This window comes from Schistocerca piceifrons, chromosome 3 (genome assembly GCF_021461385.2).
Source record: "Schistocerca piceifrons isolate TAMUIC-IGC-003096 chromosome 3, iqSchPice1.1, whole genome shotgun sequence".
In the NCBI taxonomy this organism is placed as follows: domain Eukaryota; kingdom Metazoa; phylum Arthropoda; class Insecta; order Orthoptera; family Acrididae; genus Schistocerca; species Schistocerca piceifrons.
The window spans coordinates 350,353,955-350,375,401 of NC_060140.1; the positions used below are offsets into that span (position 1 = coordinate 350,353,955).

Consider the following 21,447-nt stretch of genomic DNA (forward strand, 5'->3'; position numbering starts at 1 on the left):
TGGCTCCAAATCAAAGAAACGAGATTGGTTCTGGGCACAATGCAGTGAAATGTTAACTCAGATTCCACCTCATGTGTGTGGCTAACTGTCTTGATCACTTTGGTCAGCCGCAGTGTAGGTTCCAAAGACAATCTCTGAACCCAGGCAGCAGGTGTCGAACCTGCTGATATAAGCAATGGTTTGCAGTCAGCTACACCCAGTGCCCTTAGTAGTTGGTGGCAGAGTATCCTTTACATTGTGGATGAGAAACCCTAGTAAGCATACTGACTGGACACTAACCTTACATCCCTACCTCCTTGCTATTTCCTTAAGACACTCAGTTACCAGGCTATTACTGAAACTTCCAATGAACAACAAACCCACTTGTCACTCCTATTCCCGAAAGATGAGGAGTACCATACTGACTTAAGATGTACCCTCAGCAATCAGCAAGATCTCAAACATGTTTTTAAGGACTAAGGAGATCAGTCAGTATTCACTTTCACCTTCCGACCAGAGATTTGCGATCCTGTAAGTGATCGTCGTTGCACTATCAGATAACTATAAATCGTGCCATGTCAGAAATATCTGAAGGTGCTGCAACAGTATTGCTCCTACATTCGCTGTATGTGCCTCATTCCATCGCAGTATGAGGCATCTACCTGCATCCTGTCGACTGTGCCCAACACAACTTCCAAATGTTTCTGGGCAGTGGAAAATTCGCCCTAAATCCATACATAATAGGCGTTTTCAATATTATATAGAACAATGAATGTACTATTAATCCAAGCACTTGCTAGAAGCAGTCTACGTACTGTTACTAAGCTCCTCCTAACATTCACCTCACTAAGCCTTGTTTACACGATGACATTGGGTTGCGCCACTCAAAAATGGTTCAAATGGCTCTGAGCACTATGGGACTTAACATCTATGGTCATCAGTCCCCTAGAACTTAGAACTACTTAAACCTAACTAACGTAAGGATATCACACACATCCATGCCCGAGGCAGGATTCGAACCTGCGACCGTAGCAGTCGCGCGGCTCCGGACTGAGCGCCTAGAACCGCTAGACCACCGCGGCCGGCTGGTTGCGCCACTCGTTGCGTGGAATGAGTTGCACGCAAATGATTTCATATTTGACTGTGGATATTGCGAACCCAGTATACACATCAGTTTCATCGTTTTGTGGGTTCCTGAGTCGTGTCTGAAATGAAAGTTTCGGCAGCTGCACGTCACAACGAGTTGTGATGGAGTTAAAGCTTGTTGCGTGGAATCGCTGCTTAAGAAAAAAATAAGAAACGTCTTTCGATTCGTGACTGGATATAGAAAAGACGTCAGCTCGGTTGCTGAGCATCCTTGCTGAAATGATTTATAATAGGAGACCCAAGAAGTTCTTTTAATTATCTTAGAATGTCACCAGAACTGTTCACGTTTCTTCCAAATAGTTAATTATGCCATAAGGAATAAAGGTACTGTATTGCGTGAAGCACTGTCGCAACAACTGAAATTACATATCATATTGCATGCATTACAATCGAGAACACTTGGCATGCTATAAGATACGGTTTTAGTTGGTGATGACGCTATTTCATTAACACCAACAATTATTAACATTGACTGTAATAATTATTAAGATTATCAACAATACATAATTCGAAGCAGGCCGCATTACGAAGAGAATTGTTTGCAAACTACTCTCTTGAAGACAGATCTCTACAGTGGCAATATTTCAAAATTCTACCATATGTGAATGGGGAGCACTGTAGCGACGTTTTAAATAGATGAATATCGAATAAAAAATGAAGCTTCTTGAATTTGTATAGCCTTCCCTCCTGTCAACAATATTACTTAACAAAAAATTGGCCAACTCGAACGATGGGATTTTAGTCTTGTAGACGAGAGCATTTCCACAGTTAGAATTACACTTGCTTTTATATATATATATATATATATATTTCAGCTGTATATGATCTCCTAACTCAATAAATTTTGCCCTGCAGCTCAGCTATTGTCAAACCATCTATGTTAATGATCGAAACATGACGTTCTCAATGGCAGCAATATGTTGCTTATTTTTGTAATTAGCATCACTGAAATCCCACAAACATAGATATCCAAAAATCGAACATTATTCTCCGTTCCACACTTCATATTTCAGTTTATCTACGCGCTACGAACACACATAACCTCAAAATTCATGTAACTAGTGTCGCCAGAGTTCGAACACACCGAAAGTGTTTAGTTTCACCATCGAGTTGCGCAAACGCGCGGCGAGCATGCGCAGTGGCCGGTAGCGCAGTTGCCTGCAACCTAGTGTCGTCGTGTAAACTAGGCTTAAAGCTATACAAACGCTCGCAGAATAAATAATCATCTACCAGTAAACCTCGTCCTCACAACAGAAGGCAAACATCTTGTGGCATCTGATTGCAGATTCGTAACCAAACTAGTCAAATGATGCCTTCCAAAAGGAGAAACACTGGGCGTTAACTACTTGTTGGTGATGAGTTTGTAAGGAATTGAGCGTCTTCAAAATGGGACCATCGTCCTAGAGAATTCTACGGAATATTCCCTAGAATGTACAGCTGCTCCTATCGTCTTTTGCTCTTCCAATCATGGATGCAAAGTGTTTCATGTAGAAACATTCAGATGTTCATTCGACGGATAAAGCATGAAGTGCAACTTATAGGAGAACCTTACCCGTTGCCAGTCAGAACACATCAAGTATCGATGCTGTCGAGCAAATTCAAGTTTCTTTCGTCGATGTATCATCATTAGCGAAGCTGCAAGCAACATTAATTTCTTTTGCAGCCTCCTACCCATGAAGGTTCGCTGAACTGTTCTGTAACAAATGTGTAATTAATCCTTCAGTTTTTCGCGGCGAATAAATTATCCGAAAATGTCTCTGATAAACGATCGGTTCGTTGTCGCCGTTAATCCGAGAACATGTTGTACTCAGTAGTCCGACTGAGTCTTGCTTTATGTAGAGGACGCAATGTTCCACTATATTTGTAGCATTTTCGTTGGCCTCACTCCGTGTATTCAACGTTCAAAACAGGACTCGGAAGTCACCTGTTAAAGTGACAGCTGGTCGCAACGGCCTACTAGTCATAAGTCAACATGTGGCTTTGAGCACAGAGAGGGTTATCAGAAACTCTATCGTTCCCAAAGTACGATGGTGATGAGAAAATTTCTCTCCCTGGCAGTGTATGAATGGTTTCAAACAAAAAACTGCACTCGCATTTCGAGGTAGTACTAGGGCCAGCGTCCACTGTTCTTCCATTGAGAAGATTCTACCTTTTAAGCGCAGAAACACCTGGAAAGTCTGCGAAATACCCATCTAACCTCTATATTCGATAAAAACTTTTTTCAGCCACAAATTTCTTTCAATGTAGGTGCTCGTGGAAGTCTGAAGCAGTCAAATCGTTTTTGCAGAGCGAACATTACAAAAATACACACTACAGATCCCTCTTGTTTTTTATTATGTTTAGAGCTTTGGAAGACTTACAGTCAAATAAGGCAGAAGGCAAAGATTACATTCCATCGGAATTTCTAAAGTCATTGGGGAATTTGCAGCCAAATGACTATTCAAGTTGGTGTTTAGGACATATTAGAGGGGAAACTCACCATCAGACTTCCGAAAAATTATCATCCACACAATCCTGAAGGTAGAAAGGGCATATAATTGCAAGAAGTGTCGCACAATCAGCTTAGCGTTACATGCATTAAAGTAGTTGACAAGAATAATGCATCTTGCTTCCTTTATCATCACATCAGAATTGCCTCTCTGGTGCCTGTACCAACCCTAAAGCGAAAATGATCGTCATCTAACAGCTTCTCGATTTTCTTTGCCATTCTTCAGTACATTATTTTTGTCAACTACACTCCTGGAAACTGAAATAAGAACACCGTGAATTCATTGTCCCAGGAAGGGGAAACTTTATTGACACATTCCTGGGGTCAGATGCATCACATGATCACACTGACAGAACCACAGGCACATAGACACAGGCAACAGAGCATGCACAATGTCGGCACTAGTACAGTGTATATCCACCTTTCGCAGCAATGCAGGCTGCTATTCTCCCATGGAGACGATCGTAGAGATGCTGGATGTAGTCCTGTGGAACGGCTTGCCATGCCATTTCCACCTGGCGCCTCAGTTGGACCAGCGTTCGTGCTGGACGTGCAGACCGCGTGAGACGACGCTTCATCCAGTCCCAAACATGCTCAATGGGGGACGGATCCGGAGACCTTGCTGGCCAGGGTAGTTGACTTACACCTTCTAGAGCACGTTGGGTGGCACGGGATACATGCGGACGTGCATTGTCCTGTTGGAACAGCAAGTTCCCTTGCCGGTCTAGGAATGGTAGAACGATGGGTTCGATGACGGTTTGGATGTACCGTGCACTATTCAGTGTCCCCTCGACGATCACCAGTGGTGTACGGCCAGTGTAGGAGATCGCTCCCCACACCATGATGCCGGGTGTTGGCCCTGTGTGCCTCGGTCGTATGCAGTCCTGATTGTGGCGCTCACCTGCACGGCGCCAAACACGCATACGACCATCATTGGCACCAAGGCAGAAGCGACTCTCATCGCTGAAGACGACACGTCTCCACTCGTCCCTCCATTCACGCCTGTCGCGACACCACTGGAGGCGGGCTGCACGATGTTGGGGCGTGAGCGGAAGACGGCCTAACGGTGTGCGGGACCGTAGCCCAGCTTCATGGAGACGGTTGCGAATGGTCCTCGTCGATACCCCAGGAGCAACAGTGTCCCTAATGTGCTGGGAAGTGGCGGTGCGGTCCCCTACGGCACTGCGTAGGATCCTACGGCCTTGGCGTGCATCCGTGCGTCGCTGCGGTCCGGTCCCAGGTCGACGGGCACGTGCACCTTCCGCCAACCACTGGCGACAACATCGATGTACTGTGGAGACCTCACGCCCCACGTGTTGAGCAATTCGGCAGTACGTCCACCCGGCCTCCCGCATGCCCACTATCCGCCCTCGCTCAAAGTCCGTCAACTGCACATACGGTTCACGTCCACGCTGTCGCGGCATGCTACCAGTGTTAAAGACTGCGATGGAGCTCCGTATGCCACGGCAAACTGGCTGACACTGACGGCGGCGGTGCACAAATGCTGCGCAGCTAGCGCCATTCGACGGCCAACACCGCGGTTCCTGGTGTGTCCGCTGTGCCGTGCGTGTGATCATTGCTTGTACAGCCCTCTCGCAGTGTCCGGAGCAAGTATGGTGGGTCTGACACACCGGTGTCAATGTGTTCTTTTTTCCATTTCCAGGAGTGTACTTTGATGCATGTAACGCTAAGCTGATTGTGCGACACTTCTCGCAATTATATGCCCTTTCTACCTTCAGGATTGGTGGATGCTACTTTTTCGGAAATCTGATGGTGAGTTTCCCTTCTAATATGTCCTAAACACCAACGTGAATAGTCATTTGACTGCAACTGCCCCAATGATTTAAGAATTTTTTTTGCTTTCTCCCTTATTTGACTGCAAGTCTTCCAAAGCTCTAAACTCTAACACTGAATACCTTATGTCTTCCACATCGAATTCCGTTTCTTATTCATTGCGTTATGAGACAAGACCTCGCCCTTGTAGAGGCCTTCACTTGTACTCTTTCCACCTATCCAGTCTCTCATCTGCGTTTAACAGTGGAATGCCTATTGCACTCTTAATGTTGACGTCCTTGCTTTTTATTTTACGGAAAGTTACTTTGTCTTTTCTGTATGCTCAGGCTGTCCTTCCCACGATCATTTCTTTTTCGATTTCTTCACATTTTCCTGTAGCCATTTCGACTTGGCTTCCCTGCACTTTCTATTTATTTCATTCCTAAATGGCTTATATTGCTACATCCCTGCTTTTTTCTGAACTTTTTTATACTCTCTTCTTTCTTGATCAGTTGAATTTCCCCTTTTACCCAAGGTTTCTCCGCTCTTACCTTCCTCGAACCTATATTTGTATGTCCAGCTCCCCTCTTAGAGACGTCCATTCCTCTTCTGCTGAGCTGCCTACAGTAGTATTCATTGTCGCCATATCTATAGCCTTCAAAATCTTCAAACGGATCTCGTCATTCTTCAGTCCTTCAGTATCCCACTTCTTTCTTCAATATACTCTTCATCGTTACCAACATGGTTAACAGCTGGTCTGAACAAAATTAGATAAAATAAAGGAAAATCACTGTTATTGCTCATATTTCTTCTATGGGCATTAGCCTGTGGTCCAAGGCATAATTCTCTGCCTAATGGCCATGCATACTCAAATTTCAGCATTAATGGAAACACGGCCGTTTAATCCTGCATTCTACGAATTTCCACTTTTCCCTGCGTCTGCTAAGATGTGACACAATACCGAGTCATGGAAATACACTACTGAAGTTAGTTACTGAAAGTTATGTCCTAGGAATATTGCTGAAAAAGCTATGTAAAGTAGGGCTGTCATGTGAAAAGTGCTAGATTATATCTTTCAAAAACTTTCTACGCTCCTAGTGCATACAACAGTTGGAAAAAATATGGCAACACCGCAATAAATGCATACTCAACTGTAAATGCAGATACTAGCCAAGCCCGAGGGCTGCGCTGTTGTATTTGACCATCAACGGCATCACACTGCAAGTTTCAGCCATGGTCAGAACAGTGTTCTGTGTACTTGTGTATGCATTATGACGCAACTACACGAATTCGAAAGTAGGCAAACTGTTGGTGCTCGTATCGTGGATGCATCCCTAACCAAGGTAGCCGAGATGTTTGTTCTTTCATGAGGCACTGTGTTGAAGATTTATACCACATACAGGGAAAGCAGGAAAATATGATCCATTTAGTCACAATGAAGTCGAAAGACCCACCAGGTTAGCCGAGTGCACTAATGCGATGCTTCCTGGACTCGGGTAGGCACGCCGGCCCCGGATCGAATCCGTCCGGCGGCTTAATGAAGGAGGCCGGTGTGCTGGCCAGCCTGGATATGGTTTTTAGGCGGTTTTCCACATCCCACTAGATGAATACCGGGCTGGTCCCCACGCCCCGCCTCAGTTACACGGCTCGCAGACATCTGAACACATTCGCACTATTTGATGGATTACACTAGTCACAGACAGTTGGGGTACACTAATTCCGACCTGGGGGGTATGGGATGGCGGCAGGAAGGGCATCCGGCCACCCCTTCAATTAACCCTGCCAAATCCGTTTAACCTTGCCGACCCTGCGTCATTGCAGGAAACAGGCGCAAGCAAAAGAAAGAAAGTCACAATGCAGACGAAAGTGTGTGTCGAGTAATCGTGACAAAACAGTCATTAAAGAGGATTGTGACGAAAAAGAAGAGGACGATAGCTGCAAAAGTCACTGGAGAAATGAATGATACACTGGCGAATCCGGTCAGCACCAAAACAATACGAAGATAGCTCCACAAGCAGGGAACTGCAGTGTGAGCTGGAAGTCCAAAACCAGTCACCAGTGATGCAAATGACTGTAACAGGAAAATTTGGCGCCGAAATTATGAAACCTGGGCTATGGAGCAGTGGAAACTATCATTTGGCCGGATGAGTTTTGTTACACACTGTTTCCAACCTGTGTCTCAAGTATGCCAAAGCAAAGGTTCGGTGATGATGTGGGCAATCATATCTTCGTATTCCATGGCCCAATGATTACTCTGCAAGATCGCATTATGGCCAAGGATTACGTAATCAGGATGAGATTTTCACTCGACAGCAGAGTGTGCGCTGATATGAAACTTCCTGGCAGATTAAAACTGTGCACCAGACCGAGACTCGAATTCGGGACCTTTGCCTTTCGCAGGCAAGTGGTCTACCAACTGAGCTACCCAAGCATGACTCATGCCCCGTCCTCACAGCTTTACTTCTGTGAGTACCTCGTCTCCTACCTTCCAAACTTTACAGAAGTTCTCCTGCGAACCTTGCAGAACTAGCACTCCTGAAATAAAGGATATCAGCGCACACTCGGTGCAGAGTGAAAATCTCATTCTGGAAACATCCCCCAGGCTGAGGATAAGCCATGTCTCCGCTATATCCTTTCTTTCAGGAGTGCTAGTTCTGCAAGGTTCGCAGGAGAACTTCTGTAAAGTCTGGGAGTAGGAACCGAGGTACTGGCCGAAGTACAACTGTAAGGACGGGGCATGAGTCGTGCTTGGGTAGCTCAGTTGGCTGCCGGCACGGTAACTCAGCGTGTTCGGTCAGAGGATTAGCTGCCCTCTGTAATAAAAAAAACTGAGTTAATGGATCAACGACGAATTGAAACGGGTGTCTTGCAACGTCCGCGCCGACCAGATACAACGAACGAAAACGAGCAAAATGAGCTTAAAAAAAAAAAAATTACGCGCTAAAGGCAAAGGTCCTGAGTTCGAGTCCCGGTCCGGCACACAGTTTTAATCTGCCAGGAAGTTTCGATTACGTAATCATTTTGGCTGATCAAATCCATCTGAAGGTACAATGTGTGTTCCCCAATGGTAACGCTGTGTTCCGAGACAACAGGCCTCCTGTTCGCCAAGTTCGCATCATTTAGGACTGGTTTTGTGAGCACGATGATGAAGTGTCATATCTTCCCTGGCCACCACAGTCATCAGGTTTCGGTCTGCTTTGGAAATAAGAGAACGTAATCACTACCCATCTCTATCAACATTATCTGAACTCGCCACTATTTAACAGGAAGAATGGTATACGATTCCGTTGAAAAACCGTCCAAGACTGGTATTTATCCATTCCGAAACGACCAAAAACTGTTTTGAAGGCCAGCGATTTTCTTACACCGTATTAGGCACGGTAACGTGTTTTGTTTTTGATCTGTCATATTTGTCCACCTTCCATATGATGCATACCTACATTCTTTTCATCGGTATGTATTAATATTATGGGGAAACACAACCCCAACAAAAACATATTTTGATGCAGTTAAAGCTGTGAAAACTGTTTGTAGCTTAAAGACACTTGAATCAAATACATTATATTTCATTTCAGCTGAAAATGAGCCCGTCCAGCCTTTATGTTTCCTGCTGTTTTCAGATTAGAGCTGGGGAACTACGGCAAAATAAATCATCAATAACCGTAACACGAAAAACACCTGTAATATCCACATGTCTCACTCTAAGACAGTATTGTATCAGAAATATGTCCCACATAAAATAGCCAAATCATTCAATAACCCGAATATTCGTTTAAAACAGCAGCAAAATAAAACTACCTTCATAAATAAAGCTAAATCATATTGAATGGAACATTGATTTTGCTCAGTAAAATAATTATCGAACAATTATAAGAGACTGGAGTTCAAATCATTTCTAATTTGTACTGTATTAACTGTGTTGTTTATTACTTGTTAGTTGTAATGGTAATTTGTAAATTGAAATTGTTATTGCCTGTGTTTTACCTCTCTGTCTCTCTCTCTCTCTCTCTCTCTTCCGTATTTGACTTGTTCTACTCCGGGGTGCTGAAAAGTAATGTCTCCAAATTTTTTATTCTGTCCTCACTATCGGTTGAGGTACAACAAATCATGGGTATTAATCGGTCAACTTTCCCGCTTCGCTGCTGCAAGATGCAACCCTCGCCGCTAGAGGGCATGTAATACTGTAGTGTCCAACGTAACTCTGTCGGTGCATGAGAAACCTCAGAAAACTGAAAGCACGAATGCGAAGAGTTTGTCCACACATGAAGCACCTTCTCCTTCAGCATAACAATTCCAAACCCGACACGACCGCTGCGACACCTGTAACAATCCTACGCCTTGGGCTCACTGTCATCGGTCATTCTGCATACAGTCCTGCTTTGGGCCCATCCGATTTCCATCTGTTTCCAACGTTTAAAGAACACCTCCGAGGACTTCACTTTGATAGTGATGAAATGTCGCAAGCAGAGTTTGGGTTGTGGCTCCGTCAACGAAGTCAAATATTCTACGGTGACGGTATCAACAAATTGACTCGTTGGGAATAATGTGTTTGTCGCCATAGTGACTATATTGAGAAATAACTATACAGAGACGAAGAATAAAAACGTAGAATGTTAATGAAGTTTTTTGTCAGTTGGGTCTTCAGCATGAACTAAATCGAAATACAGCGTACAAGAAGTCAATTCCAGTAGCTGCAATGTAATATTTATTTGTTTGTATCTAAATATTTCTACACAAAAAGCTTGCCTGTTTCGGGTTACAGTGTCATTTTCAAGTGCATAGAAGAACTGAGGATATACAATCACACGAAACGTTTTCCGAATGACTTGCTCTGTGAACAAACTTACCTGAAACACAATCTCTACTTGGAAAATTTTATTGAAATTTTTGACTACGAGAAAGGATAAACATATGAAATCACAGATAACAAATATACTAAAATATTTTAACCGTATAAAATCTATACGACAAACACACTATCCGTGACTCCCAAAGATAAAAAAATCTGTAAACATATAGCATCAATGGATCCCAACTGTCAAATAGGTATCAAACAATTATTATCATGAAGAATGTCGTATTATAACAGCTACGTGATTATAATCATATTTCGTAACGGAGATCTTACGACTGGCCCTTGGATGCCATATGATCGTCAACTCCGCCTAGACGTAAGTAGAACTGTAATCTACAAAAATGCGTCATTGATCATAAGTACGATGCAAATAAAGTTCATTATTCCGAAAACGCACATGTTCACTTGAAAATGGCATTGTAAGCCGAAACACGCAAGCTTGTTGAGCAGAAATATCAAGATACAAGCAAATAAATATTACATTGCAGGTATTAGAATTGACTCCTTGTTAATCAAGTTTGTTTTATTTGAAAAGTTTTATGAGTTTTCACATAAAAGTTCGGAGACATTACTTTTCAGCAGGTCCACGTATATCGAGTGTAATAAATTATGTAAGGGATTAAAATGGGCCAATAAATGATAACGGCACTTATAGTAGCGAACGAAATGTGCATATCCCCTCATACACTGCTGGGCCTTAAAACCGCAACACCGCAAAGATTACATGATTAAATTTGTGAGTGCCAGCAACAATGTCTCTAACACAACTGGGCACCGAGTCGAACTGAGCTTGGATGGCAGATACGGGAATGTCTCTCCATACAGCTTCAACTCTCAGAGGTCATCAATCATAGTTGCTGACGACTTGTGGTGTGGCAGTACTTTGGTAGCCCATAACAAGAAGTTCTCAACAGTCGAACACCCCCTGTATCGAGTTAGGTCAGGGCAGCAAGGGCAACATACACTCTTGTCTTATATTGTTGAATGGTAACGTCACAAAGGTCTCAAAAATAGCTGACAACCAGAGATGTAACGTAAGAAATGAAAAAGGCCGCTGTCCAAATTACCAGCTGTGTGTTACGCATCCAATGGCATCCCAAACCATCTTGCCAGATGCTCGAGTTTTATGGCAATGACAAATGCAATCTGGCAACGTCTGTTTTCTTCAGAGCCTCCAGTTTGGTATACGTCCCTCGTGATGGCGTGTGTAGGACATTTACTCGTCCATAAAGACAAATTTGTGTGATTTCTGTATCCGGTGTTATGGTTGGGCGCACCACTGTTGGATTTAATAATTATAATTAATAAAATATTCTGGACTATTGTGCTGTGGTCGAATGGATGTCATATTACAACCCAACGCCTCGTTCCCTTTTGCAGAGGACATTTTTAATGGCGATCGTAGTTTCTTTGTGTGTCAGATTCATACCATGGTCCGCTACTGACAGCAACAAAATTCTGTTTACGCGTGCTTCCGCGAACTGGTGTGACATGACATACTTTGAATCGGTGCCCACGAGAAATGCAGGTCCCCCAACGAGCTTGTGATGTCACACCAGCCACACTGCCCACCATACACTGATGTGACAAACATCGTCGGGCAGCGATATGCACATATACAGATGATGGTAATACAGCGTACACATCGTGTAAAATGGCAGTGCATTGGAGGAGCTGTCATTTCTACTCAGGCGATTCACGTGAGAAGGTTTCCGGCGTGATTTTGGCCGCACGATGGGAATTAACAGACTTTGAAGGCGGAATGGATTTGGAGCTAGACACAGTTCAGTTTCGGAAATCGTTAGGGAATTCACTATTCCGCGATCCATAGTGTCAGGAGTGTGCCGAGAGTACCACATTTCAGGCATTACCACTCACCACGGACAATGCAGTGGCCGACGGCCTTCACTTAACGACCGAGAGCAGCGGCGTTTGAGTAGAGTTGTCAGTGCTAACACATAAGCAACACCGCGTGAAATAACCGCAGACGTCAATGTGGGACGGACGATGAACGTATCCATCAGGACAGTGCAGCGAAATTTGACGTTAATGAGCTGTGGCAATGGACGACTGACGCGAGTGCCTTTGTTAACAGCACGACAGCCTCTCCTGACCATATCGATTAGACCGTAGACGACTGGAAAACGGTGGCTGGTCTGATGAGTCCCGATTTCAGTTGGCAGGACCTGCTGGTAGGGTGCGAGTGTGGCGCAGACCCCACGTAGTCATGGACACAAGTTGTCAACAAGTTGTCAACAAGGCATTGCGCAAGCTGTTGGTGGATCCATTACAGTGTGGGCTGTGTTTACCTGGAATTGACTAGGTCCTGTGGATGTTCAGCTTCTTGGAGACCATTTGCAGCTATTCATTGACGTCTTGTTTCCAAACAACGGTGGAAATTTTACGGATGACAGTGCGTCACTGGGCCAAAATTGTTCGCGACTGGTTTAAAGTACATTGCCGTCCAAGGTGGCCGAGCGGTTCTAGGTGCTAAGTCTGGAACCGCGCACCCGCTACGGCCGCAGGTTCGAATCCTGCCTCGGGCATGGATGTGTGTGATGTCCTTAGGTTAGTTAGGTTTAAGTAGTTCTAAGTTCTAGGGGACTGATGACCTCAGAAGTTAAGTCCCATAGTGCTCAGAGCCATTTGAACCATTTTTAAAGTACATTGTTGAGAATTCGAGAGAATGATTTGGGTACATAATCGAGAGGTCAGTTCGTGGACAAAATCCTGCACTGCCAAAATTTCCGTAGCTATGGACGGCTATAGAGGCAACATGTCTAATTATTTCTGCAGGGTACTTCCAGCGACTTGTTGAGTCCATGCCATGTCTAGCTGATGCACTAAGCCGGGCACAATTCGTCCGACACGACATTAGGAGGTATCCCATGACTTTTGCCACCTCACTGTACATCACGGTTGCTCAGCTCCATGCAGTGCTTGTGAGAAATCAATATGTCAATGAAAAGGTACCTACCAACGGACTTAACTTTGTCGTGTGTTATAGAGAGCTTGTATGTATTTAAACATGCAGTTAAGAAAATTATTAAACTCGTCTGAAATAGTAATTCGCTCCCCGCCAGAGACAGCCGCTGGCACACATAAGATATGTGGTGTCACGTGCTGTGACCACCCACTGCAAGGTGCTGTTGGCCCCGCTTTGAACATCCGAGAGCAGTTGGCCGTTGTCGGTTGCTGTCACCCAAATGTGGAAGACTAGTACACATCTTACTCAGCATCGGGATCCGCATCTCATTCAGTTTCACGCCCTTCTCCTTCCTACTGAAATTTCTGGGGCATTTAACAATCTCTGTGGCCTCTCTGTGTAGCCTTTCACGCAAAAAAAGGAATTTTGCTGCAGTCAGTAGCGAGCCAGTGGGTGAATCGGATACTCGAAGAAGCTCCGATTCCCCTTGAAACTGTCCTCCGCAGACGGGGACGAAATGTTGGTTTTCAATGTGATATCCATTAGACCATGGCATAATAGCCCGTATATTTTATTAACTGTGACATTTCCGTTCGTGAAACCTTACATTTTACAATTAGCACAAGATGTTGGCACACATATCTCTCCTATCGCGTCAGTGGAAGCTGCACTTATGGTCGTCATGCTGATGTCCTTTGTGGTCCAGACGTCGTAGTCCTATCCGTGAGGATACGTGGCCTGTTGCCAACAAGCCCATTTCTTGACTCGAGGTATGTGACTTGCCTGTAAGATCCCGCACGTGTGAACGAACAATATGTTTGATCCTCAGGCGCTATTTGTGTGGGGCTGTTCAGATCCTGAACCCATCGATCTCAGCTTGCTGAGATCTCGACGAACGCGAGCAAAAATATCGCGCAACTATAAGCAGCAGAGGCCCCAGTCGATTTCTGACATGTACGGTGTTGCAGTGCCTGCATTATTCTGAATTACGATGCAGTGTTCTTTCTGACATGTATGCGTGTCTCTGCAATATCGTATTTACCCGCTGACACCGGAGAAGCGACTTTTAAGTAGAATATCTCGCCTGGACGGGGATATACATAATGTACGTACCTGTACAGGTTTTAGATACATGGTTGACGACATATGGTAGATTGGGTCTGGCGGTGACTCGTGCTCGGATAGCAAAATGGTAAGGTAGCACCCGTGATAAGAGGGAAATCCAGAATGCAGGTTTGTGTCCTGGTGTGGCACAAATTTTCATTGTCGTCATTCCATTCTGCAACTCATGGTAGTCCATACTCGCAACTGCGAATACATTTAATATACTTCATGTAATTCTGACATGGACCGCCCGGTTAGCCGTGCTGGAAATGCAAGGCTTTCTGGATTGGGAAGGAGCGCCTGGTCCTCAGCACGAATCCGCCCGGCGGACTTGTGTCGAGATCGGGTGAGCCAGGTAGTCTGTGGATGGTTTTTAGGCGGTTTTCCATCTGCCACAGCGAATGCGGGCTGGTTCCCCTTGATCCGCCTCAGCTACACTATGTCGGCGATTGCTGCGCAGACAAGTTCTCCACGTACGCTTACACCACCATTTATTCTACCACGCAAACATAGGGGTTACACTCTTTTCGTGTGAGACGTTCCCTGGGGGGGTCCACCGGGGGCCAAACCGAACAATAACCCAGAAAGAGTGGTTTGGTGTGAGACGGCGGAGGGGTGAAGTGGACTGCGGTCGTCGTCGTGGGGTTGTGGACCACTGCGGCTGTGGCGGGGACGGAGCCTCTCCGTCGTTTCTAGGCCCCTGGTTAACATACAATGCAATACAATACAATTCTGACATGTGTTGGTAAACGTTTCTTCTTCTTACAAGAGGCATGAAACGATCTTCTCATAAACAAACAACGTTAAAACGCGGGGTTTTTGATTGAGAAAACCAGCTGCGTAATTTTTCCTAACTCACAGAATGCGTTGCTTGTACCCATGTTGTATGGTTGCAGTGAAATGTTAATCATCTGTGTACCAAAGAATTCAGCACACCTCTCGCCAATTTGCTGTTTGTTGCAGTCTACCTTCATGGTTTCGCAATTTTAGTGGCCAACAATGTACTGGGTGATCAAGAAGTCAGTATAAATTTGAAAACTGAATAAACCACGGAATAATGTAGATATAGAGGTACAAATTGACACACATGCTTGGAATGACATGGGGTTTTATTAGAACCAAAAACAAAATACAAATGTTCAAAAAATGTCCGACAGATGGCGCTTCATCTGATCAGAATAGCAATAATTAGCATAACAAAGTAAGACAAAGCGAAGATGATGTTCTTTACAGGAAATTCTCTATATGTCCACGATCATTCGTTAACAATAGCTGTAGTCGAGGAATAATGTTGTGAACAGCACTGTAAAGCATGTCCGGAGTTATGGTGAGGCATTGGCGTCGGATGTTGTCTTTCAGCATCCCTAGAGATGTCAGTCGATCACGATACACTTGCGACTTCAGGTAACCCCAAAGCCAATAATCGCACGGACTGAGGTCTGGGGACCTGGGAGGCCAAGCATGACGAAAGTAGCGGCTGAGCACACGATCATCACCAAACGACGCGCGCAATGGATCTTTCACGCGTCTAGCAATATGGGGTGGAGCGCCATCCTGCATAAACATCGTACGTTCCAGCAGGTGTTTATCAGCCAGGCTGGGGATGATGCGATTCCGTAACATATCGGCGTACCTCTCACTCGTCACAGTAGCAGTTTTGCTGTCCAGCGCCAACTGTCGGACATTTTGTGAACTTTTTTTTGTTCTAATAAAATCCCATGTCATTCCAAGCATATGTGTCAATTTTTACCTCTCTATCTACATTATTCCGTAGTTTATTAAGTCTTCAAATTTATACTGATTTTTGATCACCCTGTATATCTACCTCGTCAGTCCAAGACCCGTACCATACAGCACGATCAACACAGTGCAGAAGTTGCACGTCACATGTAGTCGTACTGACGAGACTCGTCGGTGTTGCACGCTGAGTAGATAAAGACTGTAGGCTCACCAGTTGGCTGGATCATCCGGATTGGCCATGTAGCGCTGGAAATGGCTGTAGGCTGCCTCGGTACACGCAGGCTGATTTGCAGAGCAGGCGAGGGATGATACGATGCCGCGAAGGACGCGCGTGACGTGAGAATCACCAGGCTGTGCCACATAGCCCAAAGTGCTCGTCACGCTCGCAACCACCTCCTGCACCAAGGTCTGTGAAAATAGAATTTTACCATCAGGAAGAGCAACCTCTTGCAAGGCAGCATAATGAGACACTGTACATTATCCTGACAGTGGACTATGAGGAGCAACTGAATTAGAAATATCTATCCTTTGGCATTCACCTTCGTTCTGACGACAGAGGCAACATTTCATCGCAAGGGCTCTGCGAGACACCGAATGTGAAGGGGAGCCATATTGATCCTTGACCCTGTAAGAGCTGTCCACATTGGATGCAGGTCGATCAGGATTAGGTCCAAGGGGTGTATATTTCGCACAATGGCGTCTCAGACTAGCGCTATAAGGGAAGCCTGGAGTGCCCCACAGGCTCAATTTCCATGTACTTGAATGCTTCTCAAACAATCCTTACTCAGTTTCGGATCGATGGCATGATACATTCTTTCGCTGAAGGTACAAGTTGTAACACTCAACGCTAGTGCTGTCTGCTCTAACTAAAATGAGCAAACCCCATCCCCTCCCTCCCACTCCTGATAACTTCCTCTTCTGACTGTGACGCAGATCAGCATCCTCTCATACGTGGAGGCGTAAATAGCCTTGAACTCTAGCTTAATCCCTGTGATTAAAATCAAGCTACTAATGGAAATGAAGAATACGTGTGGCAGTTACAAAGCTAAGCAGATAAAAGTCACAGACAAGACTCAACAGGTACAGCATCTACACATATAATAAAATTGAATGCATGTATGCGCATATATATGTTCCATATCTTCTCCTACATCACTCGACCGATTTCAGCCGAACTTAGCACACATATCACTTGCTTGCTGGACCTACCTATCAAACGGTTGAGGATGAAAAAGAAGTGTATCCCCCAACGCGCGATTACCCAGACTTCATTCATCCAGTATTTGAGAATGAGAGCTCTTAATGATTTTACGCATAATTTCAAACTGTAATGCAAATTTTTCTCACTGAAAATCCCCACAAAACGACGAAAAGGAAAAACTTTATCGCTTACTATATTGTCGCTGTTCATGCAGTAAAGTTATCGCAATAAGGCATGATGTTTTAATTTATTCTTTGCTACTAACTGTATTCGCGACACTCTTGGCAAACAGTATGAACATATACCATGTATGCTACTAACTCTATTCGAAAGACAAAAAAAAAAAAAAAAAAGATTGAAATGGCTCTGAGCACTATGGGACTTAACATGTGAGGTCATCAGTCCCCTAGAACTTAGAACTACTTAAACCTAACTGACCTAAGGACATCACACACCCATGCCCGAGGCAGGATTCGAACCTGCGACCGTAGCGGTCGTGCGGTTCCAGACTGTAGCGCCTTTAACCGCCTTTTTTATTTTTTTTAAAAAAACCTTTATTAAAAAAACAATGTATTCCAAATACATACTAAGTTATACATACATGAAGTTATTTAAACAAAACGGTTTGATCATTTCAGTTACGCTGATGTTAAGGAAAGACAACAGAAGATTGCGTTACTGACTAAATTACCAGAAAGAATGAAATTAAACATCAAGAAAAAAAAATTTTTAAAGACATTCAAACTTCAATCTGAAGAAGTAAAATCTGCACTTTGAATCATGAGCTGCAATCTTTACAGAAGCATAATTAGTTCTTTATGATGGATATCAGCAATTTGGTGGGATAATTTTAAATATAAAGCAGTTTAATAATCACATTAGACAATTTCTGAAATACTTGAGAATGGCGGAAAGGAGATATATAATAAAATTGACTAGCCTTCCAACTGCACTTTCTGGACATTAATTGAATCTATGTATCTGAAGTGGTCAGATCTATATAATCAGTCTTTCACTGCAAAAATGAACAGGGCAATGTGCCAGCCATTGAATATTACATTTATCAGATAGAATCTTATGATTTTACCAATCGATAAGGACATTTCTATGAAAACTGTCTATTTACAAATTTCTAGTATAAGCCAATAATGCACCTTTAATGTTTTGTGTTTGGCACTATTAGACACACAGTCTCAATGTCACATAAGTTCTGTACATTAGCTTATAAATTTCAAAAAACTACTCTCTGAAGTAGAAAAAGCACACATCATAAATATACTGTAAAATCTTAAATAGTATCCTTAAGGTAACTACAATACATCACTGTCAACACAGTCTTCTTTTTTATATTAACCAATGCCCATTCTTTCAAATACAATTTTTAGCATATTACCGAACTTTTTCTTGTGATTCGAATAGCTTCTAATTTTGTGGAACTCACACAGCATGTGTACCTTGAATTCTATGATGCTATCGGATCCTAATTTGTTAAGGACGTAGTTAACAAAATTTCCCAGCAACCAGTACACAGCGTTATTTTTTGCTTCTGGGAAATAGCGTGCTTCAGGCCTGTGTATCAATGACAGCGATATATACTCAGGGGATATTCTTGTAATCAGAGCTATTTGCTCCTGGACCCACTTCCAACTATTCATGTGACCACTGCAAGTATATCTATGAATTACTGTGTCAACTAGATGGCATTGTTGACATAAATTTGTTTCACAGAGTCCGATTGCGTACAGTCTTTCATTGGTGCTAACTATGTTGTTAACTGTCTTGTACCATGGCGTTTTTATATTAGACGTGAGCACATTAGAACTAATGTTTTTCCAAATCTCAGTCCACTCAATGTTTGGAAACTGTCGTTCTATTTTGTTTCTTCCTTCGCTTTTCTTTCGTTCCCGCATTATGGCTCTCGATGTTAAGTGTCGGGACTGCCTGAGTTCGACACTGACATAACTAAACTCAACATAGAAAATCCTCACGTGCTGTAAGCGACTGTTGATATTCTGCACGTCAATCGGGGGAAGCAGGCTTGGAGGTTTAATGATCTCGAAAAGTTGGCTGGTTATGCTTTCTCGCGAGTCTCTTATTAAATTAACTTGCCTTTTGATAAAAAGAGCAGAGGCTTTATCCATTATATCAGTTAATCCTAGTCTACCATTTTTAGGATCTAAAGTGGCTACTTTAGCAGGTACTCTGACACTTCACCTCTCCACAAAAGTTTGTGATTTTGGACATTATTCTCCTCGCTATCATTCTCGGTATTGGAAACAGCTGGGCAGTATAATAAGCCTTAGCAAGGATGCATGAGTTGATATACTGTGTTCTTTGAACTTGGTTCACATATCGAGTTAAATTCTCTAAAATGGCTCCTTGCACTTTATCTGCTGCAACTTTCCAATTTAAAGCCGTCATTTTCATAGGGCATGCTGTCAGGGTGATCCCAAGTGTTTTATGTTGTCGGACTAATTTTGCCCACTCGACGTTGATATTATCAAAACCTCTGAGATTTAACATCTTACTTTTTTCCGTTTGCATTGGCTCCAGATGCTCTACAGTACGAATCAATCACTGTTGCTAGCGTGGTTACCTCGTCATTATCCCTTATAATGACCCCTATATCGTGAGCATAGGCTCTTATAACTGTTTTATTTCCTGATAATGTTAAGCCTTTTAATGTAGCATGGACATGTCTGAGGAAAGGTTCCAGCGAAATGGCGAAGAGCGACATGGACAGAGGACTTCCTTGAGGAACGCCTCGTTGTATTTGCATCGGCCTGGATTGTTGACAATTCACCGCTATTTTAGCATTTATTCCAGTTGCTATGTTCTTAATCAACTGTATGACCCTATCGTTGAAACCTGTTTTCTTCAATGTCTGTAGAAGATATTCATGGTTTACTACATCGAACGCTTTATAAAAATCTAAAAGCAATAAAGCACACTTTATGTTTGTTACAGAAGTTATTGCAATGATATCTCTGAATTCCGCTAGATTCTGAAAAATGGTTCTGCCTTGCGCACAGTTCTGATGTTGACTAATAATTTTATCTGTAAGGCATGAAATTCTCTTGTTTATTATTCTAGCTATTAATTTATAATCAGAATTCAGCAGTGAAATTGGACGAAAATTATTTAAATCTTTGTTTCCATTATTTTTTGGCACCAGAACAATTTTACTCTCCTTAAACTCAGCCGGAATCATTTTACCCTGAATAACCTCATTTACAATGTCCGTGATTTTCTCACCTACTATTGGCCAGTAGCGGGTGTAAAACTCTGCTGGCAGACCATCCGGTCCTGGGGATTTTTTTGGTGGTGAGGCGCACAGAGTCTCATACACGTCTTCTTCACTGACAACCTCGAGAAAATTTTCGTTGTCATCTTCTGTCAGCTGTGGGGCTCGGATGTCAAGGAATTCTTCCAAGAAAGCATCACTACTTTGATGTACAGAATATAGCTCGCAATAATAGCGATAAATCTCGTCCATGATATCCTGCTGGGTTCTGAGAATCGTACCGTGTTTTGTCCGAATTTCTTGAATAAAAGTCCTTCTCCCGTTTTTCGTATGCTTCACTAAATGATATAGGGAAGTAGTTTCATCTTCTGACACCGAATTTGCCTTCGATTTTATTTTGAATCCTTCCATTTGACTTCTCTTGATATTAAGTAACTTGGCTTTGACTTTCTTGATGTCTGCTATCCGAAGTGTGGAACCTGCTGAGACTTGATCATATAGATCTCTCAAAACGGAATAGTAATACTCTATAGTGCATTTCATTTCCCTTGCGCTCTGGGCACTGTATTGAATAAGAACTTTCCTCAACTTCGGCTTTGCCATTTTAACCCACCAGTCAATAGCAGTGGCATATCTACTACGGGCTCGCAGGCATATTGCCCATGTTTCTTTAATCAGATCTTCTAAATCATGATTTACTAACAAGGAAGTGTTCAAATTCCCCGATTCTTGAATCGGCGAACCGGCTGTCTTGTTAGATTTACGCAAGCTAAGACACTTGAATGGTCTGAAAAGTACGTAGGAATGGTTTCTACTTTTGTCACGGAAGTTACAAGATTTTTAGAAATATATAGTCTATCAATTGCTACGTGATGTTGCCGTGACATAAGTGAACTCAACAGTGGAAGTGTATTTGATTTCCCATGTATCCTTTAATTCTAAACCAGTAACTAATTGTTTTAGTTCACTTGAGAAATTAAAATTAGGTAAC

The 21,447-nt window shown here is 43.3% G+C and overlaps 1 protein-coding gene across 1 annotated transcript in view; it reads right to left on the minus strand.

Annotated features, from left to right (window-relative positions):
* The window catches only part of LOC124789975 (aminopeptidase N-like), a 91,303-nt gene extending 74,961 nt beyond the window's left edge, over nucleotides 1-16,342 (minus strand). Inside the window, exon 1 of the mRNA XM_047257515.1 lies at nucleotides 16,223-16,342. Coding sequence (XP_047113471.1) covers nucleotides 16,223-16,251 — 29 coding nt within the window. The 5' untranslated portion in view covers nucleotides 16,252-16,342. The remainder of the gene's footprint in view (nucleotides 1-16,222) is intronic.
* Nucleotides 16,343-21,447: the final 5,105 nt, after the last annotated feature.